The sequence below is a fragment of the Empidonax traillii genome, unplaced genomic scaffold (genome assembly GCF_003031625.1).
Source record: "Empidonax traillii isolate 1590-97213 ecotype Southwest subspecies unplaced genomic scaffold, ASM303162v1 scaffold56:size2478089, whole genome shotgun sequence".
Classification (NCBI taxonomy): domain Eukaryota; kingdom Metazoa; phylum Chordata; class Aves; order Passeriformes; family Tyrannidae; genus Empidonax; species Empidonax traillii.
This window is the reverse complement of record NW_020955249.1, coordinates 790748-815372: the sequence shown is the minus strand read 5'-3', so window position 1 is coordinate 815372 and position 24625 is coordinate 790748. Positions and strand designations below refer to the sequence as shown.

Genomic DNA, 24625 nt, shown 5'->3' with positions numbered 1-24625 from the left:
GTCATTTTCTACCAAGAAGGGAAAATGAGGGGTGACTTTCCTTCTCCTGACTTTGTGTTTTCAAGCATGCACAGGATGTGAAGGCAAGCATATAGAGTAGTGTGTGCCTGGTGCCTATCCAGTGGGCATACAGAACTCTTTTTGTAGGTCTTGAGCAAAATCACAGCATGGAGAGAAAATGTGAGAATATTCATTGTGTGTCTGCATCATCTTTCATGTAAGAACTTGAAGAAATCTTATTCCTATTTTCTTAAAGTTTCCCCCAGTCCCCCCAGTTACATGCAGGCCTGTAAAGGGTGGTGACTAAGGATGGAGAATCAGGGTGACAGCAAAGCAGCTCTGGTTGGCAGTGCAGGCAGCCAGCAAGGGGCTGTGGGGTAGACCCAGGTGCTCTTCCTCAAAGGGGGGCTCAAGTCCACCTGAGCCAGTGCTGCTCGGTGCTGCTGGCACCTGAGCTATGGGGAATTGAAAGCACTGCTGCACTGCATTAGTTTATACATGGATGGTGTGCCCAGGGTTCCTGGAAGCTTTTGACATTCTGGACCTTCCGGTGGAGGTTAGGGAGTGCACAAAGATTTGACCTTTATTCTCTTCTCCTTTGCTCTGATTCTGTGGGACTGGAGGAGAAAACCTATCCTTACACTGCACTTTAATTGTCTTTGGTTTATGATAACTCTAGAAAACAGGTAAAGTCTCACAGTTGTGTATTTGTTCCACTTAAAAGCAAAAATTCAAGCTCCTTCCTTTGTGGATTTCACAAAACAACCTACGACCAAACAGAATTTAAAATCAAGAGCCCCACAAATACAGCCAGAAGAACATTTAGGTGTCTGGAGCAAAACCAGGAAGGTGATGGCTTATGTGGTGTGTCTGATTCTGCACAAAGCAGGAAACAAAAGACTTGAAGCAGGGGTTTACATAGGAGCAGATACTCTGTGTTACTACTTTCCTGTTTTGGTTTGGTTTGGTTTGATTTTTTTGTGTTTTTTTTTTTTTTTTTCGAAAGGTACCTATGCACCACACATCAGAAAGTGCTTCTTTTATCTTTTGCCTTCCATTTTAATTTGTGGTTTAGTAGTCATGTTATATGAAAAACATCTAACATTCAGCCTTTCTGTCTCAAGGCATCAGGGATCAAACTACTGTCTATGCGATGCCCTTCTGTCACACACAAGGGCCAGGAAAAAGTCACGAGCGAGCTCTCTCCTTGCACACACAGTGACAGAAGGCAGCAGATCTCTCCAAAGGAAAGATCATGGGAATGGGGTGACAAAAACAGTTAGCATATTCCCACAGGACAATAGTCTGCCTGTTATTTAGGGTGCTGATCCTGCCAAGCTATCTAGAACTACATGCATGAGTATTAACAGTGCCTCAGTGTGCCTCCAAAAAATAACTTCAAATGGATTATGTGGGAGAGTCTCTAGCTTGCTTAAAAGTTGAATTCAGCACTCAGACTCTGGGACTTTTGTACCAGTAGGTGTGCATTGTGCTTCTTGAAAGCAAGAAACAACTGTCTGTCATATCCAGAGCAAGAACATTTCCTCTTCATGTGAAGGTCAGGAAGCTGCTGATGCTGTTCTGTTTCTCCCAGATAGGAAATGAAAGTGCTTTGCAAGTGCATCCTTTTCCAATCAAGAAGCCAGGAATCCAGGAGTCCAATTCTAATGGATGATGGGGGTATGGTCCCTTCCTGCCAAACCCATGTGTTGCAGGAACACTGTGGTCTTTAATTTTATTAAGGGGTTGTTACCTCTTTAAGTGTTCACACTTCTAATTAAAAATTGAAACAAAAATCCCTGGGAAGATTTATCAGCAATGCATTTCACATCTTCCCTTCTCAGCCCACAGCAGGTATGAATGTGGGCTGTCAGGATGAAGCTCGTTGGCAGTTATAAGATTTCAATACATGTTTGGACTCCAAGAGCTTAAGCTCAACTATTTAAAGGCAAGATGATACAGCAACAGATATCTTACAGCCCAGATGTTGATGAGGCATGGAAAACTGTTTATATATCCAACTCATGTCCTCTAGGTCGGCATCCAAGCAGGGCTGGTGTTCCCTCTATCAGCATAGCCACCTTTACTCAGAAGCTGTATCCTGGTTTTTTTTGTAGGATTGTATCCTGCTCTGTCACCATTGCCTATGGGACATACACTGCCCAACTGCAATAGAATTTCCTTCTGCTGTTTGAGGAATTCTGTTCCTCTCCCTGGCACAGCTCATCTTTTTGGCAGGATTTTCTACAGAGAAAACAAAGAGGAGGCTGCAGACAGCCTGCAAGTGTTGGGGTATTGACCAAAAGGTTAAGTAGTTACATCTCATAGCTGTACCACAGCATTCATTCATGGCTAGGCTTTGCGAACGAAGATTTGAGACCATAGCATACACAGGAGTGAAAAACACCATCTTTGTTGCTGCAACTCCTGTATATTATATTGTTTGGAAAAAAATGCCAGTCTCCCAGATGCTACAGGAGGTTGTCCCCTCCCCCCAGCCAAAACCTTTTCACTTGGGCTTTTTGCCAGTAGCCAGGATTTGGCCCATATTGAGAGAATCAGCCTCTTAGCCACGATCATTGTTCTCAAAACCTAAAGCTGCTCATATGGTGTTAGACTCCCAGCAGCCCACTCTTGTCTCCCAGGATAGCCCTTGCTATATTTAGGACTAAATCCTCATGCAGTACCAGGCTGACCCCTTAACTGCATGGCGCTCAACAACCCTTTGCTTCTAGCCCTCTGCACTGCGTCTGCCATGGACCCCCGGCAGTTCTGCCCTCCCATTTGTGTGTTTGAAGATGTGAAGCAAACCAGTTGTCTCATCAATTTACAGAGAAGCCATAGCTAAATTTATGTGTTATTTTGTCAATGCGCTTTTCCATGAAAGATTTACGCTGTGTTTCCAACTATGTATCTACAGGGCTAAACAAAGGATTTCTGTGTATTACTCAAAATGAGCTCTCATTGCTTACAGTTATCCCGCTTGCTCAGGTTCTTTTTACTATGTTCCTGAGCCTTCAGCCCAGTATAATTTCATTTGTGGCCTGAAAGTGGCTTTATGCTTTTTAGTTTTGCAGGGAGGTTAGTCTGTATTACAGTATAATTATTCATCTTTTTTTTTTCTTTAATAGCAAAAGCAACTTGGTTGAGTATGAAGAAAATGCACCAGCTAAAACTGTGGGTGTAAATTACCATGTCCCTTAAATACTTGGGAGTATAAAAAAAAATATTGCTGAGATTTTCCAGAGAATTCATCCTTAGGCCAAGACTCTTATGTACCTTTTACCAGCCTGAAGTATTTCTTTACCAAACGGGAAATTAAGGAAAGCCTTGCACTGCCGCAGCACTCAGAGCTCCCAGTCACCCCTGGCCCTGCTAGATGGCAGCACTGCCGGGTACCAGAGAGGCTCCAGGACGGGAGCTCGTCCTGGTTGATGCAGGCTGGCAGCTCAAAACAGGCAGTACGGTATTTTTGAGAGGAGTGAAATCCTAAATGCAGGAACCAGAATAAGCAGATCCAGAAGTATTCTAAGTGGGTATTTGGAGACATTAAGGGGAATTGGAATAAAACAAATGTGTTTCCCTGTCTCCTCCCCCCACCCCCGGTGTTTTCTCATCAAATTCAGGGCAAATATGAAGGTCTCTTCTGCACTTCTTCACTTGCCTCATTTCAGCTGAGCCTGCTATCAACTACTTTGGCTTCCAGAGCTGGTGCAGCAATTTTTCCTGCTTTCTCTAAAGTACATTTTAGGGTCATCAGTTAGGCTAAATGCAGTTGATCATAATTGCTCCTAAAAAATGTTGCATTCAGTTGTGGCACAAGTAACTGCTAAAGAGGAGTAGGTCTCCTTTCCTTTCTTTGTCTTTTTGGAAGATCCTGGTGGTGGTGTGGTAGGGGGTCCTGCTGGTCAGACAGGATTCCGGAGGATGAGCTAGGAACAGTACAACAGAGTGAACAGGACATGTCTCCAACATTCCTTGGATAGTAGCTGTTGCTGACTGTAGTGTGCGCATGTGCTGGCATGGGTTAACCTCAGCTCCTCTGCCACAGATGTCTGTGCAGAGTGGAGGAGCCGACAGACAGGCACTAGGCTGCTGCCAAGTCTAATTGGAAGGTGCAGCAGTCACACACTGTGTGCTCAGAAAAGCTTCTCTCTGTTTTCTCCTTCCCCACATTCTCTTTGTGCTGTAGAGACAGCTCTTTCAAAAGTCAACCCCAGGCAGGTTCTCAGCTGGCATCTGTTGCCATCCTTCCATCAAAGAACACAAGGCCTTTACTCAGGCACCCGTCTCTCATGGAGTAAATTCCTCCCCAGTGCCCAGTATACAGGTACAACAAACATTAACATTCATTGCAGTATGCTGTTATTTATTTAGTTGTTTAATCTACTGCTTTACATTGCTTGTGGGCTTTTCTTCTAATGGATTTGTCTGATATGCTGCAAATCTCCCTTGCAGTTGGCCAGAGGGGTGGCTCCTGGTGCATGCATGCTTGCAATACAAAGGAGTCTCCAAATCAGCTCTTACTAGTTAATACCAGTTGTTGATGACGCGGTGAAGGAGTGCTCCAAAACAATCCAAAAGATTTTAGTGGGATAGCTACAGCAAGAAGGTTTATGACCAGTTTGCAAAGGGCAAAGGCGACCCTTGGAGCTCAAGTGAATCTCAACAGCTATCTAACCTTAGTTTAAACCCCCCAAGAATGAGCTAAAAATCATAGAATAGAATCGTGATATCATTAAAGTTGGAAAATACCTCCAAGGTGATCGAGTCCATCCTTTGACCGGTAACCACCATGACAACTAAATCATAGCACTAAGTGCCACATCCATTCATTTCTTGAATATTTCCAAGGATAGTGACTCCACCATCTCTCTGAGTAGCCCATTCCAATGCTTAACCACCCTTTCAGAGAAAAAATTCTTCCTAATGTCCAATCTGAACATCCCTTGGTGCAGATTGAGGCTGTTTCCTCTTGTCCTGTCATTGGTTTCCTGGGAGAAGAGGCCAGTCCACATCTTGCTGCAGCCTGCTTTCAGGTAGTTGTAGAGAGTGATAGGGTCTCCCCTGAACCTCCTTTTCTCCAGCTTGAACAATCCCAGCTCACTCAGCCTCTTCTCATATGACTTTCTCTCTCTACCCTTCACCAGTTTTGTTGCCCTTCTCTGGACACATTCCGGCACCTCAATGTCTCTGTTGTAGCGAGGGGCTCAAAACTGGCACAACTCAAGATGCAACCTCACCACTGTCAAGTACAAAGGGACAATCTCTTCCCTGGTCCTGCTGACCACACTATTTCTGATACAGGCCAGGATACCATTGGTCTTCTTGGCCACCTGGGCACACTGCTGGCTTGTGTTCAGCTGGCTGTCCACCAGCACCCACAGGTCTTTTTCCAACCACTCTTCCCCAAGCCTGTAGCACATGTGACTGAAGCGCATGACTTTGCACTATGCCTTACTGCACCTTATTCAATCAGCCTTGACTCATCTATCCAGCCTGTCCAAATCCCTCTGCAGAGCCTTCCTACTCCCACCCAATCTGGTGTCATCTGTGAACTGGCTGAGGGTGCACTCAATCCCGTCATCTAGATCATCTATAAAGACATTTAACAGGGTTAGCCCCAGTATTGAGCCCTGGCTGACACCACTAGTGACTGGTCACCAACTGGATGTAACCCCATTCACCACCACTCTGGGCCCAGCCATCCAGCCAGTTTTTAACCCAGAAAGAATGCACCTCTCCAAGCTATGTGCTGCCAGCTTCTCTAGGAGAATGCTGTGGGAGACAGCACTGAAGGCTTTACTGAAGCTTTTCCCTCATCCTTTAGGAGGGTCACCTGGTCATAAAAGCAAATCAGCTTGGTCAGGAAGGATCTGCTTTTTCTATACCCGTGCTGGCTGGCCCTGATCCTTTGGTTGTCCTATACATGCTGTATGATGGCACTCCAGATAATCTGTTACATAAATGTGCTAAATGGGAAACCTGTGCTTGAAGTGAGCAAAGAAATTGCCATTTCCTCTTATTCCCCCCTCATCATCTAAAGCTTGCAGCTGTGTTTCAGCACAAACAGGGGAAAATTTATATCAGCAAGTTCAAATTTAAGGGCTTTCTAGAATCTAGCTGGTATTCAGAGTTCAAGAGAAAATTGTGCTTGGCTTTCACAACTTCCAAATGTCCCAAGCCTGTCACAAAATGTCATTGTGGGTAGGATACAGGTGAGATTAGGAATGGGTGTTTAACCACTAATTCTCCTCTTGTCTCATATACACAACTCAGAGGGAAAAACCAAGATTTTCTGCTAAAAAGAAACATTCTTAAGAGAGAACATGATTCCTGGGATATACCAGACCCTTTGGGCAAGTCAGATGTTTGGCGGTTTTTTATTATTCAGTTTTTATCCCCCATTTTTCTTGAGTGTTCCCAAGGTCTTGCTTATCTGGCAGCAGTGCCCTCCCCAAGGTTATTGTGCTTTGACTGTGAGGGGGAAGAGAGACCTGAGATCACATAGCAGCACATTGATTTGAAGGAGGTGCAGCTTGGAGACAGTTTCTGCTATCTCAACCACCTCCCACATTCCCGTCTGGATTGCAAACTTTCTTTATTTTTTCCTTCCCCTTTCCCCTCTTATCAGGGAAAATTTACAAAGCTTGTCCTTCATCTCTTTCCAAAGGTAGTGCTTGTGGAAGGAAAATAGTCAAGAGATGCTGAACCTCATCAGGGTTTATTTCCCTGCACTTAAGCTGTCAGCAGTAAGGAGTGGGATTCCTCTTGGTTTCACATAAGTGTAGAAACTAATTTTTTTTGTGATTTGCCTGGTTGGTTCCTTTGTTTTCTAGAAGGGTCAACATTTTCCCCTTTAAAAGGTACTGTTTGTTCTCCTTTATATCATGCAATGGTGATGGCAAATGGAATGGTTATGGAATGGTTATGCTGTCTGAAGGGTAACTCATGATAGAAGACTAGTTATAGAGAATATGCTCAGTGGAGCTGGACATCCCACAGCACTACTGCATATTTCTTCCCGCCATGTAGGAGATGTGATTAAGGTGCATAAAACACAAAAGGGGTCTGCCTTTTTTTCAAGACAAGATGCAAGCAGATCCCATCGCCTCTGTCGACTTGGTTCAGGAACTGGAAACAACAGTCATGGGGAAGTTTGACAACAAACTTGCACTGCTTGCAGGAATCTCTTAAGGCAAGTGTTTGCTTCCTGGAGATGAAATCCACTGTACTTACAAAAGCAAGTTCTTGTGTCACCCTCCATGTTAGACTGACATTTCCAAATGTACATCTTATTGTCACAGGAGAACATCAGTACAGCCAGCACTCATCAACAGCACGTTGGGTGAGGGACTGAGTGACCGGTCAGCTCAGGAAGCCAGCTCACCAGGGCTCGCTCTCACATGTCAAGTCAGTCCCTGTCTCCACGTGCAGCTGCCACTGCAGTGGCCTGAGATGGCAGCTTGCTGCTCAGAAATAGCTGGCAATGCTGCAGGGGAGACCAGTGGGACACGTGATGCCTGTCAACTCCTGGCTAAATCTTGACAGAGTTATTTTTTTCTGCTTTTTATCTGACTTTATAAGCTACCTTGGTAGCTTAATGGTTTAATAGATCACTTGGGCAATTTTCTTAAATGATTTGTTTTAAATCCTTGGTTTTGCAACATGACTCCCTAAAGGATTGCTGTCTCAAGGCTAGAGCAGGGAACTTCAAGTCCGAGCCCTATCTGGGAAGTGGTATCCAGCAACGCTGGGAGAGGCTACACTGCCTAGATGAAGTGTTTCTCCTGCTCGTGTGCAGATGGGGCAGAGGAACTTCTACAGCACTTGTAAAGAAGTAATGCAGTGGTAATTCTGGCCATACTGCTTGCAGTGCATGTAATGTCCAGAGGTGCAACTGCATTTTTAAAAATTATACAAGTAGTGCATTTACTTTGTGTATTCAGGGAACCAGCAATAGTGAGCTCATTACCGTGTAAAAAATGTTACAAAATAGAAAGTTATCTCAGCATAAGGATGGAAAGGGTCAGATTTCTTGCCAGCAATGTCAGGTATGTCAGGGAGATCATGCATGTGTATAAAGTGCATCACTAGAGTTGTTGGCTGCACTGGGAAATTTCAGTCTTTAATGAGGGTGTCCTTCCTTTCCATCATGTGATGAAGAGGTGGAACAAAAGCAGCTCCTCAGTAAAATAAAAAATGAGAGACCAGTGGGTTGCAATGATCCAAAGTGAGCTAAAAATCCGTAACAGAGAAGGACGAGCCAATTTGTACAAGTTGCACAGAGCAACTATATCCAAGCCTGCACCTCTATTGATATGGCCGTTGCTCAGACTTCCACAGAATACGGCCAGTTGCTAGACCTCCAGTAGCTTTCAATGTATGTATAAAATGAGGAGCTGCTAAACCCTAGTTGTAGGTTCTCCCTAGAAAGTTGCAGATTCTAGAAAGTATAACAGAAAATAGCTTGGTGGCAAAGAATAGAGTAGGCTAAATATTAAAACAAATGTCACAGCCACTGGCATTTCCCATCCTGCAGCTAGATTTATTGTGTAAGTAGGCTGAACACACACTGCAGTCACAATTTTAGCAGGAATCTTCATGGTGCAGTCTCAGTGGGGATTTTGGCTGCAGCAATGTGAGCTGTCCTGTACTGTTGCAAATTGGAAGGCAGTCTTTGCTGACCTGAGCAACTGGCTCAGACTTCCAGTAGATGCTTCAGAAATGCAGTGTTGTGTATCATTCATGCCTCCAGTCCAGATCATCTTCAAAGCAAACCCTTTGAATTCTTACAATTAGGCAGTAACGTTTGCTTCTGAAGGTATGCATATTCTTTTTTTTCCTATGCCCTTCTTTCTTCATTAGCATTCAAAACCTAGGAATAGTTGTCCCCTGTTTGATTTTATCGTTAGTGAACAGCTGAAAGGTACTGGTATTGCTGCTCAGTGATTCCAAGCTATGAAAAGCAGAGAAAATGCTTCAAACCAATTAGCCAACTGCAGTGGCAGTGGGGCTGTGGCAGTGCAATAGTCCTATTTCAGGGAAGGACTTCAGTTAAGAAGTCACCCTGTGGTTTATTTCATCTCAGGATTGAAGCAATTTTTTCCCCTTCCCACTACCAGATATTGAGTTTATACTGTTTTAAGGTCAAATACATGAAGTCATCTTGACATGAGCAAGAATGATAGTTGTTGCTGGCATGAAGGCAGGTTGTAAGGCCAGCCTGGTGTGTTCTCCTTTGCCTCCTGTCTGTGTGGCAATGAAAGCTGTATGTTATTTTCAAAAAATGTTGCCATTGTGTTTCAGAGCAGATCCAGTTGTCTGACCACAGGGAAAGAAACCATTTGGAGTCCAAAGACAGTAAAAATATCACGTTGAGCAAAAGATGAAGTAGAAATACCCCTGTCACCCACCAGCCCTGCAGCACCTCAACCCCACAGCACCTTCCTGCCCACCTCAGCACACCCCTGTATATACTGGCTGCTGAAGTGAGGACCACTAAGAGGAAGAAGGCTCTGGAGACCTCTCAGGCCCTTTACTGTTGGTGGGCTACCCCATTTACTCATCAGTCTCCTTGAGGTCCTGGAAAATCACATAGTTAGATGGAGGCTTTTCCCCAAGTAATTATAAAGAACTCATTAGGAGGACATGGATTCTCCTTGGAAACCTTAAGAAATAACAGTACAGGTGAACTGGTTGCAGTATGGTTGGGTTTAAATCAGCTGAGTCCTGGGTTTCTGCTAGTTGAAGTATTTAGGAGAGAACTGTTGTTAAGAATCCTTATTCACACCAGAGAAATATAAACCTTTTGACGACCATATCCACGAGTGTATTATTTTCCCTTCTCTTGTCTTAGGGCATATTTGACTCATTGTATCCTGAATAAATAGAAAAAATGTCCCACAGCTGGATGTGAAATCTCATGGTAATGCTGAATGTGAGGAGTATGAAACTGTGCCCTCCCAAGTGTTTTTTTTCTGAAGCAAGAAGGGTGACATTTGCTAAATGGCTTTATGTGAGTGTTTCTATTGCAAAAGCTTGTGCTGTCCTTCAGTTAGACGGTGCTGCACAAATGAGGATCTGTCAAGACTAAAAGCAAGTATGAAAATTAACCAGTAAAAATTGTTTCACACCAGGTTGTAGCTCAAAGGATACATTTATGCTGTGTCGTAGGAAAACCAGTGGCAGTTATGTCCCTCTTAGGACTACATCGAATAGTGTAAGAAAGCTGAATTAAGCAGTTCTTCTGTGTATAGACAGGTCATCACTAATTACCTGTGTTGGTGAAGATAAGGGAATTCTGCTTGGCTTGTTAACACACTGAAATAAGCTGTGCAACTTGTGTCTGTTTGGTTGTTCTGAAGTTTCATGTACAGTGGCTTTAGGATAGGAGACAATATTTCATGTTGCATAAATCAGTATAGTTAAAACTGCTCATTAGCTCTGTAAAAGTGCTTCCTTGGGCAAAGTTTAAGAGAAATGCCCAGGGTGCCTGTTTTTCTCTTCAGTTCCTTTTGTGTGTTCTCAGTCATTATTTGGTCAAAGTGTTTTGATTTTATTTTCTTCATGTTTGGGATAATATCTATTACAAATCTAGGGATAAGTAGCAGAAGAGCTCACTGTGTTATGGGATTCTCAGCAGGAAAGTAAAACTAAGGAAGGAAATTAGAAAAGGGTATGTGTTAAGTTCTGCTGCAATGAAACACTATGTAAGTTTGAAGATTCTCTCAGAGCAAACTTGTAACATTAGTTAGACTTGCTAGGAGAACAAAGAACCCAAAAGAGAGACTTGTCTGATGTAAGATGTATCCATCCAGAGCTGAGCTACTCATGTAACCTCCCTGCATAGTCACCAGAGATATGGGCTTTTTCAGGATATTTGCTTTCTTAAATGAATGTCTTAAGTGGAGATGAAATGTGTCCAAGTACCAGTTCCCTTCCATGAACAGGTGGGGAATGCTGGGCAACAGTCCAAATATCTATGAGTGGTAAAATGAAACCTAATCTATGGGACAATTTCTGGTGGTTATTTCTTCCTTCTAGAGGGATCCAAGTAGCTTCAGACAGGCTAGGCACCTGCTTATAATCTGGAGACTTCAGAGAGTTGCAGTGTTTGCAGAATAACACTGATTATCAAATAATGTGTGCCAGTCTTTGGGGTGAGGGCCATCTCTTTGTTTTGTGTTTATACAGCCCCAGGCACAGCAGGATCCTGCCCCAGGATGGACCTCCTGCACACTACCACAGCACAGATAATCAATAATAGCAGCCTTACTTAGAACTTTGATCAGTCTCTCTTCCTTCTAATTTGCTCTGTTTTAAATCCCTGTGATGTCTAAATGAGGTTTGATAAGAATTCTCTGTCTCTCATTTCCTCCCGTCCCACAGGAGCACATTTACAAGCTGATGAAGAGTGATAGCTATGCACGCTTCCTCCGTTCCAATGCTTACCAGGACTTACTGCTGGCAAAGAAGAAGGTATCTGTTGGAAAGGACATGCTTGCATCTCTTAGCACCTCTTGATTCTCACCTGCTGCTTGCTGCTAATGTGAAAATGAAAATACTGTTTCCTTTTTCTTTTTTTTTTCCTTTAAGAAGGGAATGAGCACTTTTGTCTTCTTCACTGGGGGCACAGGTATGGCATCCGTGTGCACAGCCTCAACATGAGTTTTGGGGAAAATATGGAGACCCAAGGTAAAAATGATATTGAAAGGTGTTTATCTTGCACAGTTGTCTCCCAAACTCCATGTAGGCAATTAAAATTGTATTACCTCTTTCTCATGGAAAAGATGGTGTGTGGTATGAGAAGCAGAACCCATCAATCTATTCATTACTGGTGCAAAATTCACCCATTAAGGTTTTCACCTGCCTAGCCTCACCATGTAATATTTCCTTTGGATGCCTTACCTATAAATTCTCCTTCAGTGATTTCCATACTCCTCCCTTTCCCTTGCTTTTGCCTCCCCAGAGATGTTTCATTTTCCTCCAAGACAGGAAATAATTACAATGCATGTAGTAATCAAGAATTCCAGCCCCATTGTCTCACAGGAGATCTCGGTTTGAGATCTTCTTAACCTTTTAGCATCTGCATGAGCTCTGCCAGCACCGTGATTCTGTCAGGAGCCCCCAGATTAGGCCAGCAAAGGAGTGGTTACACAGAGTTACAACAACTCCTGTCCCTGTGCCCCTTCTTTCTAAGAGGTCTGGGAGATAAGCTACTGATCTCAGCATTTGTGGCTCTGCTCAAATGCTTCCCCCACCTCCTGAATAATTCCCATAGGTCTGTGTGTCTGTCTTTGTGCATGTGCATGCCATGTACACGTGTATGTGTCCCACTTATGTTTGGCCTCCAGGACCCTATGAAAACTGACTCCTGACTCCTGCAGCCTGACTGTGTGGTTTCCCATCACCATCTTCCCTGCTGTTTTTCTGCTGCATTCTCTCTGTGCTGCCAAATTACATTGCATTGACACAATACAATGAAATCCCAGTGGTATTTTTGTCCTGTTGTCATTGTGTGCCCTAAAAGCATGCATATGGTGACAAAAGGAGACAAGTCTCTCTGTCTGCTGTGCCAAAACTACTGGCAGGTGGTTAGGGAAGGTAGTGGAGGGTGGCAGTCAGCCTTCTGTTTCAAAATGTCTGGTCTGTGACAGCATAAGCCAGTGCAGGTTAGACCTTACTTAGAGTTCAGAGGCTGTGGGGACAGAAGGAAGTGTAAGGCAAAGTCTTCTGATGATATAAAGCATAAAAATCTCTGCTGTCTTCCTACCCCTACCAGTTTTTGGCTCCCCTCACCCCCAAGTCTCTACTGAACACATGAGGGTTCATGTGCTTGAAAGCCAGGAGAGTTTTCTCCTCCCAGCCAAACCCATTCAAACTGGAGGTTTATTTTTTTGCAGTCCTTGTTTGCTGTCAGATCAAGCCCTGGATGTGTCACCGTGACATCCTCATTTCCCCGCAAACTGCCGGAGGAGCAGGTTTTGGTGTCATGTTAACGCAGCCATGAAAGCAAGAATCAAGTTCCTTTTAGAAAGAGCTGTGGGTGCACGAGTAAATATATCAAAGCACAAAAAAGGCAAGAGTAGATCTGTGCAGATGTGCTGTTCACCAGCTTCACATGATGTGGGAGGGGAGTTGGTGTTCCTCTGGAGTCTGTAAAGCTCTATGCAACCACATTGCATTATATTGGACAAGTGAATGTTTTGGAAGGAGTGTAGGTACCGAAATGCTGACAGAAAGAACAAGTTTATGTGCACTGAGCTACACAGTCCTATCTTGAGGACCTTTGGTGCAGCTTTGAGAGGCATCCTTTTAAAATTCCTCTAAAAAGCTGGAAAGCAGAGGGAAGGAAAAGAGAAACGCAGTGGCATATCAGAGCCAGTGGGGCTGGAGGATTTGGTTTAGAACCTGCAAACAAAGTCCTGGATTCACTGATGTGAATAGAAATTCATTCAAGTCTTGATGAGTACATCTCTCTGAGGCATGTCTTTCCCCAAAGACATTATCCTCACATTGCCTGTATACCACACTGTATGACATAGCCTTACTTCCATTACTGAAAATACATTCTGTCAGAAGCACAGCATGATGGACATGGGATAAAAGAGTTGTTTGCATTAAGCAAATAAATTGTGGCTTCAGCTTCACAGGTGAATATTTTGTGGATAAGTAAGTTTATGTTATTTGTGATCTTTTGCCCTTTGGCACTGGGTTGTGGCAACTGAGAGGGCAGAAACATTGACTGTGTGGCTAGAGCACAGGACTGGGAGCCATAAAAATCCATGTGCTTTCCCTGATTCCCCCACCTAATTTCTTGTGTGAGCTTGGCGAAAAAAAGGTTCAACCTTTTGCCTCCCTCATATTCTCCTCTTTGTCAAATGGCAATAATAATAGTGCCCTGCTTAGCTGGAAGCCAAAGCTTGATTAGTGATTCCAAACATGCTTGACATTTTTGATATTTGTAAGATACTGTAAGTTTGAAGAGTTATTTTCTTCCACACCATACAATAACCACAGATGTGGAGCTACCCCTCCCTGCTCTGGGAGTATAGTAATGGAGAGGAAGAAGGGAGAAGACATTATGGGTCAGGATTGAGGTACAATGACAGAATTATGAGGGGAACATACTGTTCACACCACTAACGGATGCAAGACAGCAGACATAGGCTGTATGCAGACCAGGCATACATACTTGGTTAATCCATTTAAGATTTTTTCTTTCTTCATTCTTCCTAGTGTCATTATTGCAAATAACCGCAGTATTATTGGCCTCAGTCCTGCAGATTCATGGTGCTCAGCGGGGAATATGAGCTTGGCCTCCAGCAAGGGTGTGATTGGAAGCAGTGAGCTGCAGAGAGGGAAAGCTGGGTGTAGCTTTCTGCCTCCAACAGAAGTCCTCTTCCCTGCCAGGCTGGAGAAGAGGAGGGATGAGGGTGGAGCCCTGTCCTCAGGAGGAATGGCCATATGCCCAGCCCAATTTGAGTTCTGTGCATTCGTGCCCATCCCCCTCTCTGCAGCAGGTAGAAATCATGGGGCTGCTGAAAGCATCTGGTTTAGCAGTGAAAGTCTGGATGGTGCTGAGAACCGCGGCCAACTTATTGCATTTTATTTGTGTATCTACAAAACATGCCCCACTTGTGCTGTGCAAAGTCAAGTGTCAACCTGCTGCTATTTCTGCTGATATGCAAGTTACTGCAGGGCACTGTACAGCAGGTAATCACCACTGCGCTGCCCTCCAGCCCTTCTCCACAGCAGCCAAAATGGGGGCTGGATGTCCTTAGAGAGCAGTGAGCCACCCATCAGGACAAGTGCTGTGACAAATCTCCTCACTCAAGGCAAGGAGGCATTTAGGCAGGGTGACTTGGATGCAGAGCAAGGTTTTATTCCCTGGGGAAAGAGAAGTGTAGATCAGTTATGCACAGGAACTTTTGTTAATGGTGAAGGAGCAGCCAGACACAAGCTCTGCTAGTTATTTTTGTGGAGAAAGGAGAGAAAGAAACAGAAAAGACCTTGAGGCACTTTCCATTACTCACCATAAAGGTGAAACAATGACATTGGTGGTCATCTCTGCATTAGCTGAAGCGGCAGCTGAACTGTCACAGTCCTGACATGGGGAGACTTCCTGCCATCCAGCCCTGCCTTCAGGCAGGGGAGCATGCTGGAAAGGCACCCATGGCTGCACTGCAGCCAGGCTGCAAAGCCACGGGAGTAAGCCCTGCCACACTGAAGGAAGAGCAGGTTGGTATTTGCTTGGTTTAGAGCATTGTTTTCCTCTCCAGCTGGTTCAGAGAAGTGTGAATTCACCATGGTCCTGTTCAAATGGACACAAAATATATGCAAAATACTGTTCTGGTCACACTTGGTAGAGCCTTTGCTTTCTCACTTTGGACAGGTAGACATGACTGCCTGAGAAGCCAAGGACCCTGGGCTTTGGTCAGGGAAGTAATTATCCTTTATTTTCATCTGATGCCATTCCCTCTGGAACACATATTTTTCACCAAGTTAAAGTTCAAAATAAACCCCACTCCACACCCCAAAGTCTCATATACAAAAAAAAAGGATTTGATAGCCAACAAAATAAACCTGGGGAGGGAGTGAAGGAGGGAGGGAGAGATTTTTGCAGACCTGAAGTTCAGAAGACCAAGTTTTTGTATGTATTTCCCTACACTTTTTCAGATCCCTGGCAAAAAGGGTCAGCAAGGGAATGGTTAGGACCTTCATGCCATAAGGGGTAGGTTCCATTTTCCACACACACCTTTTGAAGCATTGCTTTTATCCAGACCCCTGTGCTGACTGCTCTATATTGTCAAGGAAGGTTCCTAATGCAAATTATGGCCCTGTCTCAGTCCCATTAGGGTACAAATGGACAGTTTGATTCAGTGGCAGAACTTGCCTTGCATGTTGTAAAGATGCTGAGCACTTTCCTCATAATTATTTTTAATAATCAGTGTCAGCCGGTTTTCCTAATTTTTTTCTACTTAAACTCTGAGCCATCAGAATCTTCACAAAGGAACTTAAAATTGAATGACTGGGTAAATAATTAATCGTTAGAAAAAAGGAAAATTTGGAGAAGAAAGTCAATAATTAGTGAGTGGCTTCTAAGTGGTAAAATGTATTTTTCTGTATCTACCTGGGCTGAGAGGTTTTCAGTTGCAGCAGGGATTGTTGCTTCGTATTTTATCCAAATGCACATGTCCTTTGCCGTTAGCTGGTAGAGTCTCTTGGTGTATTTACTGGCAAAGTTTGCTTTTTTTGCACCTGGGAGGACTACATGACCTGACATGCACATGTGTTTCTCTGCCTTTGCCCCTTTGCACACACAGTGCATGTTAGTGCAAATGCTGCTGTGGTGCTGCAGCAGGCATAGCTCCAGGGTCCACACCCCAGGTCTGTTCCCAAGACTGAGATAGGTCTGACTCAGTCTATTTTTTTGTTTGTTTGGTTTTTTGTTTTTTGTTTTTTTTTTTTTTTTAACTTTGTTATTTTTAAATTTCCTTCATCTGCTGTGCAAGGCAGCCTCCCCACCTCTGCACTGTGGCAGAGAGATGTGGGCAGGCAGTTCCATCCACAGCAAGCTGCCAGCCACAGGGGCAAGCAGACAGGAAGAGCCAGTGAGCCATACAGCCAGCACCCACACCCACAGACATTAAAACTGCTCCAACCGGCTCATCACTCTGCAGCCAGCCTGCCTCAGCTGCTTTTTATTTTCCTAGAAAATGTCATGCTTTGACTCAGAGCTGGATGCTATGGGGATGAGCTTTCCATGCATCCAGCTGGTCCCAGCCTGCCACCACTATGCCAAATACTGCAGACTGTGCTTTGCAAGGTGCTTCTGTGAGACACTGTCAATGCTCCCCGTGGCTGCTTCCCCACGTGTCTTCGGTTGTGGTAGGCAGCAAACAGCCTTATGGGGGGCTCCCTCTTCCAGACAAGCTCTCAGCACCCCAACAACGTGCTCATCATCTTAGGAGACCATTATCCTGCCTTTCTGCTGGATGGGAAGCTGCATCACCTTGCAGGTAGAAAAAGCAGAGGCACTAAATTTTGATGGCAAGTGCAGGGGCACAGCATGGTTTGCACTCAGCAACTCACTCTCTTTTGCCCCCAGTGCACACCAAACCTTCACTTCAAAATGCAGTTGGGCCAGACACTGATTTTCCAGCCCACAGCTCTGCAGTGCTGCATACTCCAAGCGTCTTGCTCCCCTAGGGATCCTTGCAGAACACTCTGTCTTTTGTCCAGGTATTTCTTCTCCTGAATGAAATTGTGTCTTTAATTTGGCTATCCAGCTGGGCACTCATCTCCTCAATCCTGTTCACTGAGGCATAGTCAGCCAAGGTGGCAGGACAGCAGGCTCTCTATGTCACCTCTGCTGCTTTGGGGTACAGGGACACCTCTGAGGCTCCTTCACAGAGGCAATCTGTGATGCTCTGAGAATTTGCACTACTGTAATACTCAGCAGAAGAGTGATGTTTCTTTCTCCTTTCTCCTCCTATCACATGCAAGGAGAGGCAACTAAACCTTGGCTTAGTGCATGTTAAATACTGCTTTGGGGACCATTGGACGGGGTACAACACTGCCTTCCTGCCAGCCAGGAAGTCTGTTCTGTTGCTTGATACTTGCTTTGAGGCCTTGGCACCATCCTCCATGTGGGCTAAAATGACATGCCTCTACCTTTCACTTCTTATACCACTTTTGGGACATCAGAGCTGATGGTGTGAGTTCCTCAAAGGGTTATAAGTGGGGAGGTTGCTTGACTCTTTGATCTGGACAAAGAATATTGCTTGTCTTAAAAGGGCCTTATGTTTTGGTCTCATCTCTGGGTTATGTGGCAGCGACAATCTGCCTCACCTCTGCCTGGGATGCTTCCGACTAACCTTGTAGACATCAGAGGGCTGCGAAAACTGTGATGAGCATGCAGAAGAATCAAAAGGCTTTGCCTAGACTCACCTACACAAGTTCTCATCTTATTTATCTGAGCTTTTGGCTTCCTTATATCTTTTCCATCTGATTTTTGCACTGATGCTTTGTTCTGGGGGTTGTTAGTACAGCTGAATCTGTGGCAGATGATACATCAGCTATTGCCTCTCTCAGTGCAATGCTTATTTCCACTGCACTCTCATGCACAATCATTGCTGTGATTTTCCCTTGTACATAGCTCCTTATGTCCTTCACAGCAGTTTTACTTCCATCTTACCTCACCCATTTTGCTGGCTCACCAGCAAACTTAAAGTAAGTTTCTCTCCTGGAAATGAGCAGTGCCAACAGCTCTCTGACTGCAGTGACTTTCCTTCATATTGTTGAGTTTCTTCTCTTCTCCATAACAGTTTTTTTCTCTTAGATATTCTAGCAAAGATACCAATACATTATTTAGTTCTTCCTTGTTAGTGACAATTAGATCTCCCTTGTGCCAAATGAATGAAGCTCTGCAGTGAGCAGCTTTCTCAGGGTCACATTAATAAAGCCGTGATGCATACAGTTGTCTTCTCACGCAGTTGAAGGTCTTTCTGCATTTGAATAGTCCTGTACTCCACATACAAAAATATCAGTGTTCCAAATCTGCCTTGTATCTTTTTGTGACCTTTCAAAGACATGCCTATGCTGTCTTGTGTTTTGATGTAGTCAAATTTAATGGAAATATGCTTCTATCCTTTGGGTAAGTAGAAGAGTGTAGGTTCCCTGGCAATGAGTCCAGTGGTGATTTTCTTCCAGTGCTGTATTCACTCACACATTGCTTTTTAATAGTGTAAAAATTACTGGGTTTTTTTTCCTCACTCTAAGCAAGTAGATGGGAGCCTCCAATCAGCTGTTTGGCAGATGTTAACCAGAATCAGAGGTCCCAGCTCAAACAGCCAGATGGACAACTCAATGGACAAGAAATCAATACCAATAGCTGTAAGGCACAACAATGCACAGACCTGTTTGAGCCATTCAAAAATCTCACAGGAGAAAAGGTAACATTCTCTGAGAGTAAAGGTAGTGATGTCTCTCGTTCTTTAAGGCATTTTGATTTCTTATGTTTGCTGTTGCAAACATTGATTTCTGCTTTTTACATTTTTTTTTACAATTTTTTCCACTTGCTGCTTCCGTATATTTTGCTGCTGTTTTGAACAACTGCATTTAAGCTGAAGGGGTTTTTTTCTGTATTTTTCTCTCCCCACTTTTTTCCTTGTTAAGACAGAGAATGAGCAAGGTCGTAGAACTTCTCTAGAAAAATTCACTCGCAGTGTGGTAAGTTCCTTTTCTTTTGCCTCCTCCATTTCCTCAGAACTTCATTTTTAGTTGGGGGGAATGTGGATGCTTGAATTTTTATTTCATCCTTTATTTTTGCAGCTAGCATCTTTGCAGCTTCTCTCTTAAGACTGTAGCCCATCTAAATAGCAGCTCTAGAGAAGGGGCTGGGGGTGGGGGGCAGAAATGGCAGAATGCTCATTCCAGCCTATCATCATTGAAAAAGCAAGTTGATTTTTGTCTAAAATTAAATGCAAAGTTGTCTTTTTGCTATGTTCCCACTACAGTATTTGTTGTGGCTTTTCCTTGCTCAGTGAAGTCAAAGAGCATGGGTCTCATAGCACCATTGCAACAGTATCCATGTGGTTCCATAGTGCATGGTTAACCATAACCTCACATACATATCCACCCACACCAGTTCCTCTGTTGCCCCCGCCTGTCAGTGCTCATGTAAATAGTGATGTGCAATACCCTTTGACTCGCTCATGGTACTGGCACTGGAAAAGGAGCACAGTAATAGCAAGAAACATGAAACACTCTTAAACCTTTTGGACAAGGGGACAGTGGGGTCTCAAGGGCAATGGACAGATGTCCTCCCTCTCTTGTCCTTCACCAATCTCCAACCTCCAGCCAGTCCAGAAGGGGGAAGCTGGTCCAATCGGGAAGGAATGCTGCAGCACAGGGCAGCATCGGACATGGACCAGGGCTGCTTCTCTCCAGCCCCCAGGATAGGACTCCAGAGCTTGGGCAAGACTAGCTTGTCCCACTTGCTTTCAGGGATCTGTCTGGGAAGCAGTTTTTCTAGAGAAGAGAAAAAGCAGGGAGAGGATGCAGGACCAGAGGCAGCGGAGGAGCAGGGATAGTGGACAGCACAGGTTGGGACGGGGTTTGTGCATGGGGTGGTACAGAGTAAGCACAGCACTAGAACTGAAGATGCAGCAGCTGGATCAGTGGGGAATTACTCTTGTGTTGACCATTATCAGGTACAATTTGACTTGATATGTCACATGGATTTAACATACTGCTATGGTCTTCATGTATCACCCAGAGCAATATTTCATAGAACTTAATAGATTTTTTTTAAGGCTTTATAACAGCTTTATAACGAAGGCATTAGACTATATGTATATGTAGTACATATTGTGTGGTTGACATACCTGAAGGACAGAATGCCATCCAGAGGGACCTGGACAAGCTGGAGAAATAGACTCATGGGAATCTCATGATGTTTAATAGGACCAAGTGCAAGGTGCTGCACCTGGGTCAGAGCAACTCCTGGTATCAGTACAGGCTGGGGGAGGAATCAACAGATGGAGAGCAATCCTGCTGAGAAGGACTTTGGAGTGCTGGTGGATGAAAGGCTGGACATGATCCAGCAATGTGCACTTGCAGCCCAGAAAGCCAATTGTGTCCTGGGCTGCACGAAAAGCAGTGTGGCCAGAGTCAAAGGAGGGGATTCTGCCCCTCTGCTCCACTCCGGTGAGACCCCACCTGGAAGACTGGATCCAGCTCAGCAGTCTTCAGCACAGGAAGGATGTTCATTTGTTGGAGCAAGTCCAGAGAAGGGCCACAGAGTTGATTAGAGGGATAGAGCACCTCTCCTATGAGGAAAGGCTAAGAGAATTGGGATTGTTCAACCTGGAAAAGAGAAAGCTTTGGAGTGACCTAATTGTGGCCTTCCACTACCTGAAAGGAGCCTATAAGAAAGATGGAGAACACTTAGTGAAAAGACAAAAAATTCTTTACTGTGAGCACTGTGAGGCACTGGAATAGATTGGCTAGAGAAGCTATGGATGCACCATCCCTGAAGGTGTTCAAGGCTAGGCTAGATGGAGCTCTGAGCAACCTGGTTTAGTGAAAGTTATACCTGCCCATGGCAGGGGGTTGGAACTAGAGGATCTTTAGGTTCCTTCCAATTCAAACTGTGGTTCTATGATATTCTTGCTCGTATGTGTATGTATGTATATTTATATAAATCTAAACCATTTGTAAATGCAGATAGAAACAGGTAACTGCACAGGTAAGTGTGAGCTGTCGTAGAGGAAATACAACTAGAGCGGTTCTTCCTGATGCTGCTGTGCTACTGTGCAAGCAAACCCAAATGTAACACACAAGGCTTTCTAGTATATCCACTGGCAGAGTTCCTGGGGAATGTATTTATATAGCTAATGCATATGCACACATTTAAAATATGTTGATACAAAATATATCACTATGCCCATCTGCATATTTACTGCTTTCTAAGAGTCTGCCAGGAAGGGGAGTAGGCAAGATTATTTTTTTTTTAAACAAACTATGCAGAAATATTTACACCGAGTGGTAAATTCTGCTCCCAGATTTGCCAAATACATGAAAGAGTAACTCTCACTTTACAAGACTGGCTGGGTTTATAGTTGCACAGCCAAGGATGGATTTTTCTCTTGCATTTGATTTGAAGGGTAACTTGACAAGCTCAGTTTGGGATGGTGGGATTAAAATGTAAGTAGCTGTAAAAAAAAATTGTTGCAGATTGGTCGGCACTTTAGTTCTTTTTTGTCTTACTGGCTAGCACACTGTAAACATTTTCTTTCATTTTTCTTAATACAGATATAAAATGTCATCTTCTGATGGCACAGTAGCTACCAGAACTAGGAAGGGTCTGAATTTTTTATGCTTTGCATTATGTCAGTTTGTCACTTCCATCAGATGAGAAAATAGTCACTTTGTTGGCATGTCATAATGTCCTCAGAAGACAGGGTTACCAAAGTGGGAACTTTATGGTGTACTCAGGGGACTAAATTAAGATGAAGTTAATTCTGCATGCTCTAGTTCTCCAAAATGCGCTGCAGGTCCCCAGCTGTGTAGGAATGGAGCAACACGGCAGCCCATGTTCCCAGAGCTCCACTGTGCTTTAGAGATTGCTCACTACAGCATCACATATTCAAGCTGTCCCTCCACAGGCATGCTGAAGTTAAGTGTATGCTTAAGGTTTGGCTGGAACAGACCCCCAGTGTTTGTCTCTCTTCAGGGGGGGAGCACAGAGCCTATTTTGCAAGCAGAATAATATAAGGTCACATTTCTCGTAGTCAGCTTGTCATCCACCAAGACTCCCAGGTTCTTCTCTGTAGAACTGCTCTCTAGTAGGTCAGCCCCTAAACTGTACTGGTACATGGGGTTATTCTTCCCCAGATACAGGACCCTACACTTGCCTTTGATGAACCTCATTAGGTTTCTCTCTGCCCAACTCTCCAGCCTACCAAGGTCCTGCTGAATGGCAGCACAGCCTTTACGTGTATCAGCCACTTCCTTCAGCTTTTTATCATCAGCAAACTGGCTTAGGGTGCATTCTATCCCTTTGTCCAGGTCACTGATAAACAAGTTGATTAAGACTGGACCCAGTATTGATCCCTGGGGAACACCACTGACCACAGGCCTTCGACTGAATTCTACCCCACTGACCATGATGCTCAGAGCTCTGCCATTCAGGCAGTTCTTGATCCACCTCACTGTCCATTCATCTAGCCCACATTTCCTGAGCCTACTACCTATGAGGACATTATGGGAGACAGTGTCAAAAGCCTTCCTGAAGTCAAGCAGAAAATGTTTGCTGCTCTCCACTTACTGACCCATTCTGCCATGCCATTGTAGAAGGCTATCAGATTGGTCAAGCATGATTTCCCCTTGATGAATTCATGCTGACTACTCCTGATGACCTTCTTTTCTTTTACACGCTTGGTAATGATCTCCAAAATTATCTGTTTCATCACCTTTCCTGGGGTGGAGATAAGGCTGACTGGCCAGTAGTTTCCCATGTCCTTCTTCTTGCCCTTTTTGAAGATGGGAGTAACATTACCTTTCCTCCAGTCATCAGGTTCATCTTCTATTCTCCATGATTTTTCAAAGGTGATGGAGAGTGGCTTAGCAACAACATCTGCCAGATCCCTCATCACCAGTGGGTACATCCCATCAGCGCCCATGAATTTATGGGTGATAACTCTGCCTAGCCAATCTCTAACCCAGTCTTCTATGACCAAGGGGAGGCCTTTCTCCAAGTTTCTTCTCTTACCTCTAAGGTTTGGGATTCCTGATGGGCGGCCTCAGAAGTAAAGACTGAGGCAAAGAAGGCATTCAGTCATTCCACCTTCTCTGTGTCTTCCATCACCAGGACACCCATCTGATTCAGAAGTGGCCCCACATTTTCCCTAGTCTTCCTTCTGCTGCTGATGTACTTTTAGAAGCCCTTAGTGTCCATAATATCCCTTTCCAGACTCATACTCTAATGATGTTCCTATGGACCTCCAGTGTAGTCTGTTCCTTTTTCCACATCCCAGCTCATCCATGCAGGTCTCCTGCCCTCTTTGCCTAATTTCTTGCTCATGGGAATACACTGGTCTTGGAAGAAGTGATGCTTGAATATTGAGCAGCTCTTTTGGACCTCCTTCTATTCTAGAACCCTATCCCATGGGTTTCTTCTAAATAGGTCTTTGAGGAGGTCAAAGATAGCTCTCTGGAAGTTCAGGGTTCTAGTCCTGCTTACTGATTTGCTTCTTCCATGCGGACTCCTGAGTTCCACCATCTCATGGTCACTGATTGAACTGAGGTCCTTGAAGGTTTGACCTTGCTGCAGCAGTACATACTCTGTGCCACACACCTCGTTGTGCACTTTGGCAGAGGTGCTACTTCCTGGGGCAGTTCCCAGAGGTCTAAGCCAACCTAGTGGAGGGGCTGCCCAGCCAAGATGTGCCCCACAACCTTCGTACTCACTGGGAAACCCTGCCAAAGGTATAGGAAGTAGAAACATAATGTAAAACTTGGGTAGAACTCCAAGAACTTGGTTTTGTATAAAAACATAAATGTTAATGTACATTGCATTTGAATTCCAAGATTTCAATGTGGATTTCAAGAACACAACTTGGAGACGTGTAATTTTGCAAAAACATCAGGAAAATTATTAGTTGAGGAACAGCTAAAAGACAAGACTTACAACAAGGAAAAAATTGGCCTGACTGTCTGTGTTCTTTCTGCATCATCGTAATTATTAGTAAGGTCATAAGAATATTTGAAATGTGTAAAAAAAAATTCTCTCCTGGCATCAATCAGTTACTGTTTCCTGTAGTGCTCTGGCACTTCAGACAAATTGAGAACCTCCCTCAAATAATTTTTAGCTCGTTCTTTCTTCAGACAAAGCAGTTACTATTGATTAATTTTGCTATAACTTTTCAACTGTGATAAGCAACACAGGGAAAACATATATCTAATGTTGTTACAGCTTGCTTTTGCATCATTATATGAGGTTGGGGAGCTTTGTTCCGCTAATGCTGCAGGTGGCATAGAGCCAGACCAGGAGGTTCATGATCCCTTCCTTGCTCATAATACTGTACTTACAGTGCTGCTTTCCATACCAGAGAAA

The 24625-nt window shown here is 44.2% G+C and overlaps 1 protein-coding gene across 5 annotated transcripts in view; it reads left to right on the top strand.

The window, feature by feature from the left end:
- RGS6 (regulator of G protein signaling 6) overlaps positions 1-24625 on the top strand; it is a 265220-nt gene that overhangs the window by 228322 nt on the left and 12273 nt on the right. For 3 of the 5 annotated variants that reach the window (XM_027879655.1, XM_027879651.1, XM_027879652.1), the window contains 2 exons: positions 11392-11481; positions 19183-19236. In XM_027879655.1, the coding sequence (XP_027735456.1) occupies positions 11392-11481; positions 19183-19236 (144 nt within the window). Of the gene's footprint in view, positions 1-11391; positions 11482-12905; positions 14668-19182; positions 19237-24625 lie in introns of those variants that run through there. The other 2 variants (XM_027879653.1, XM_027879654.1) reach the window with 2 other exon arrangements.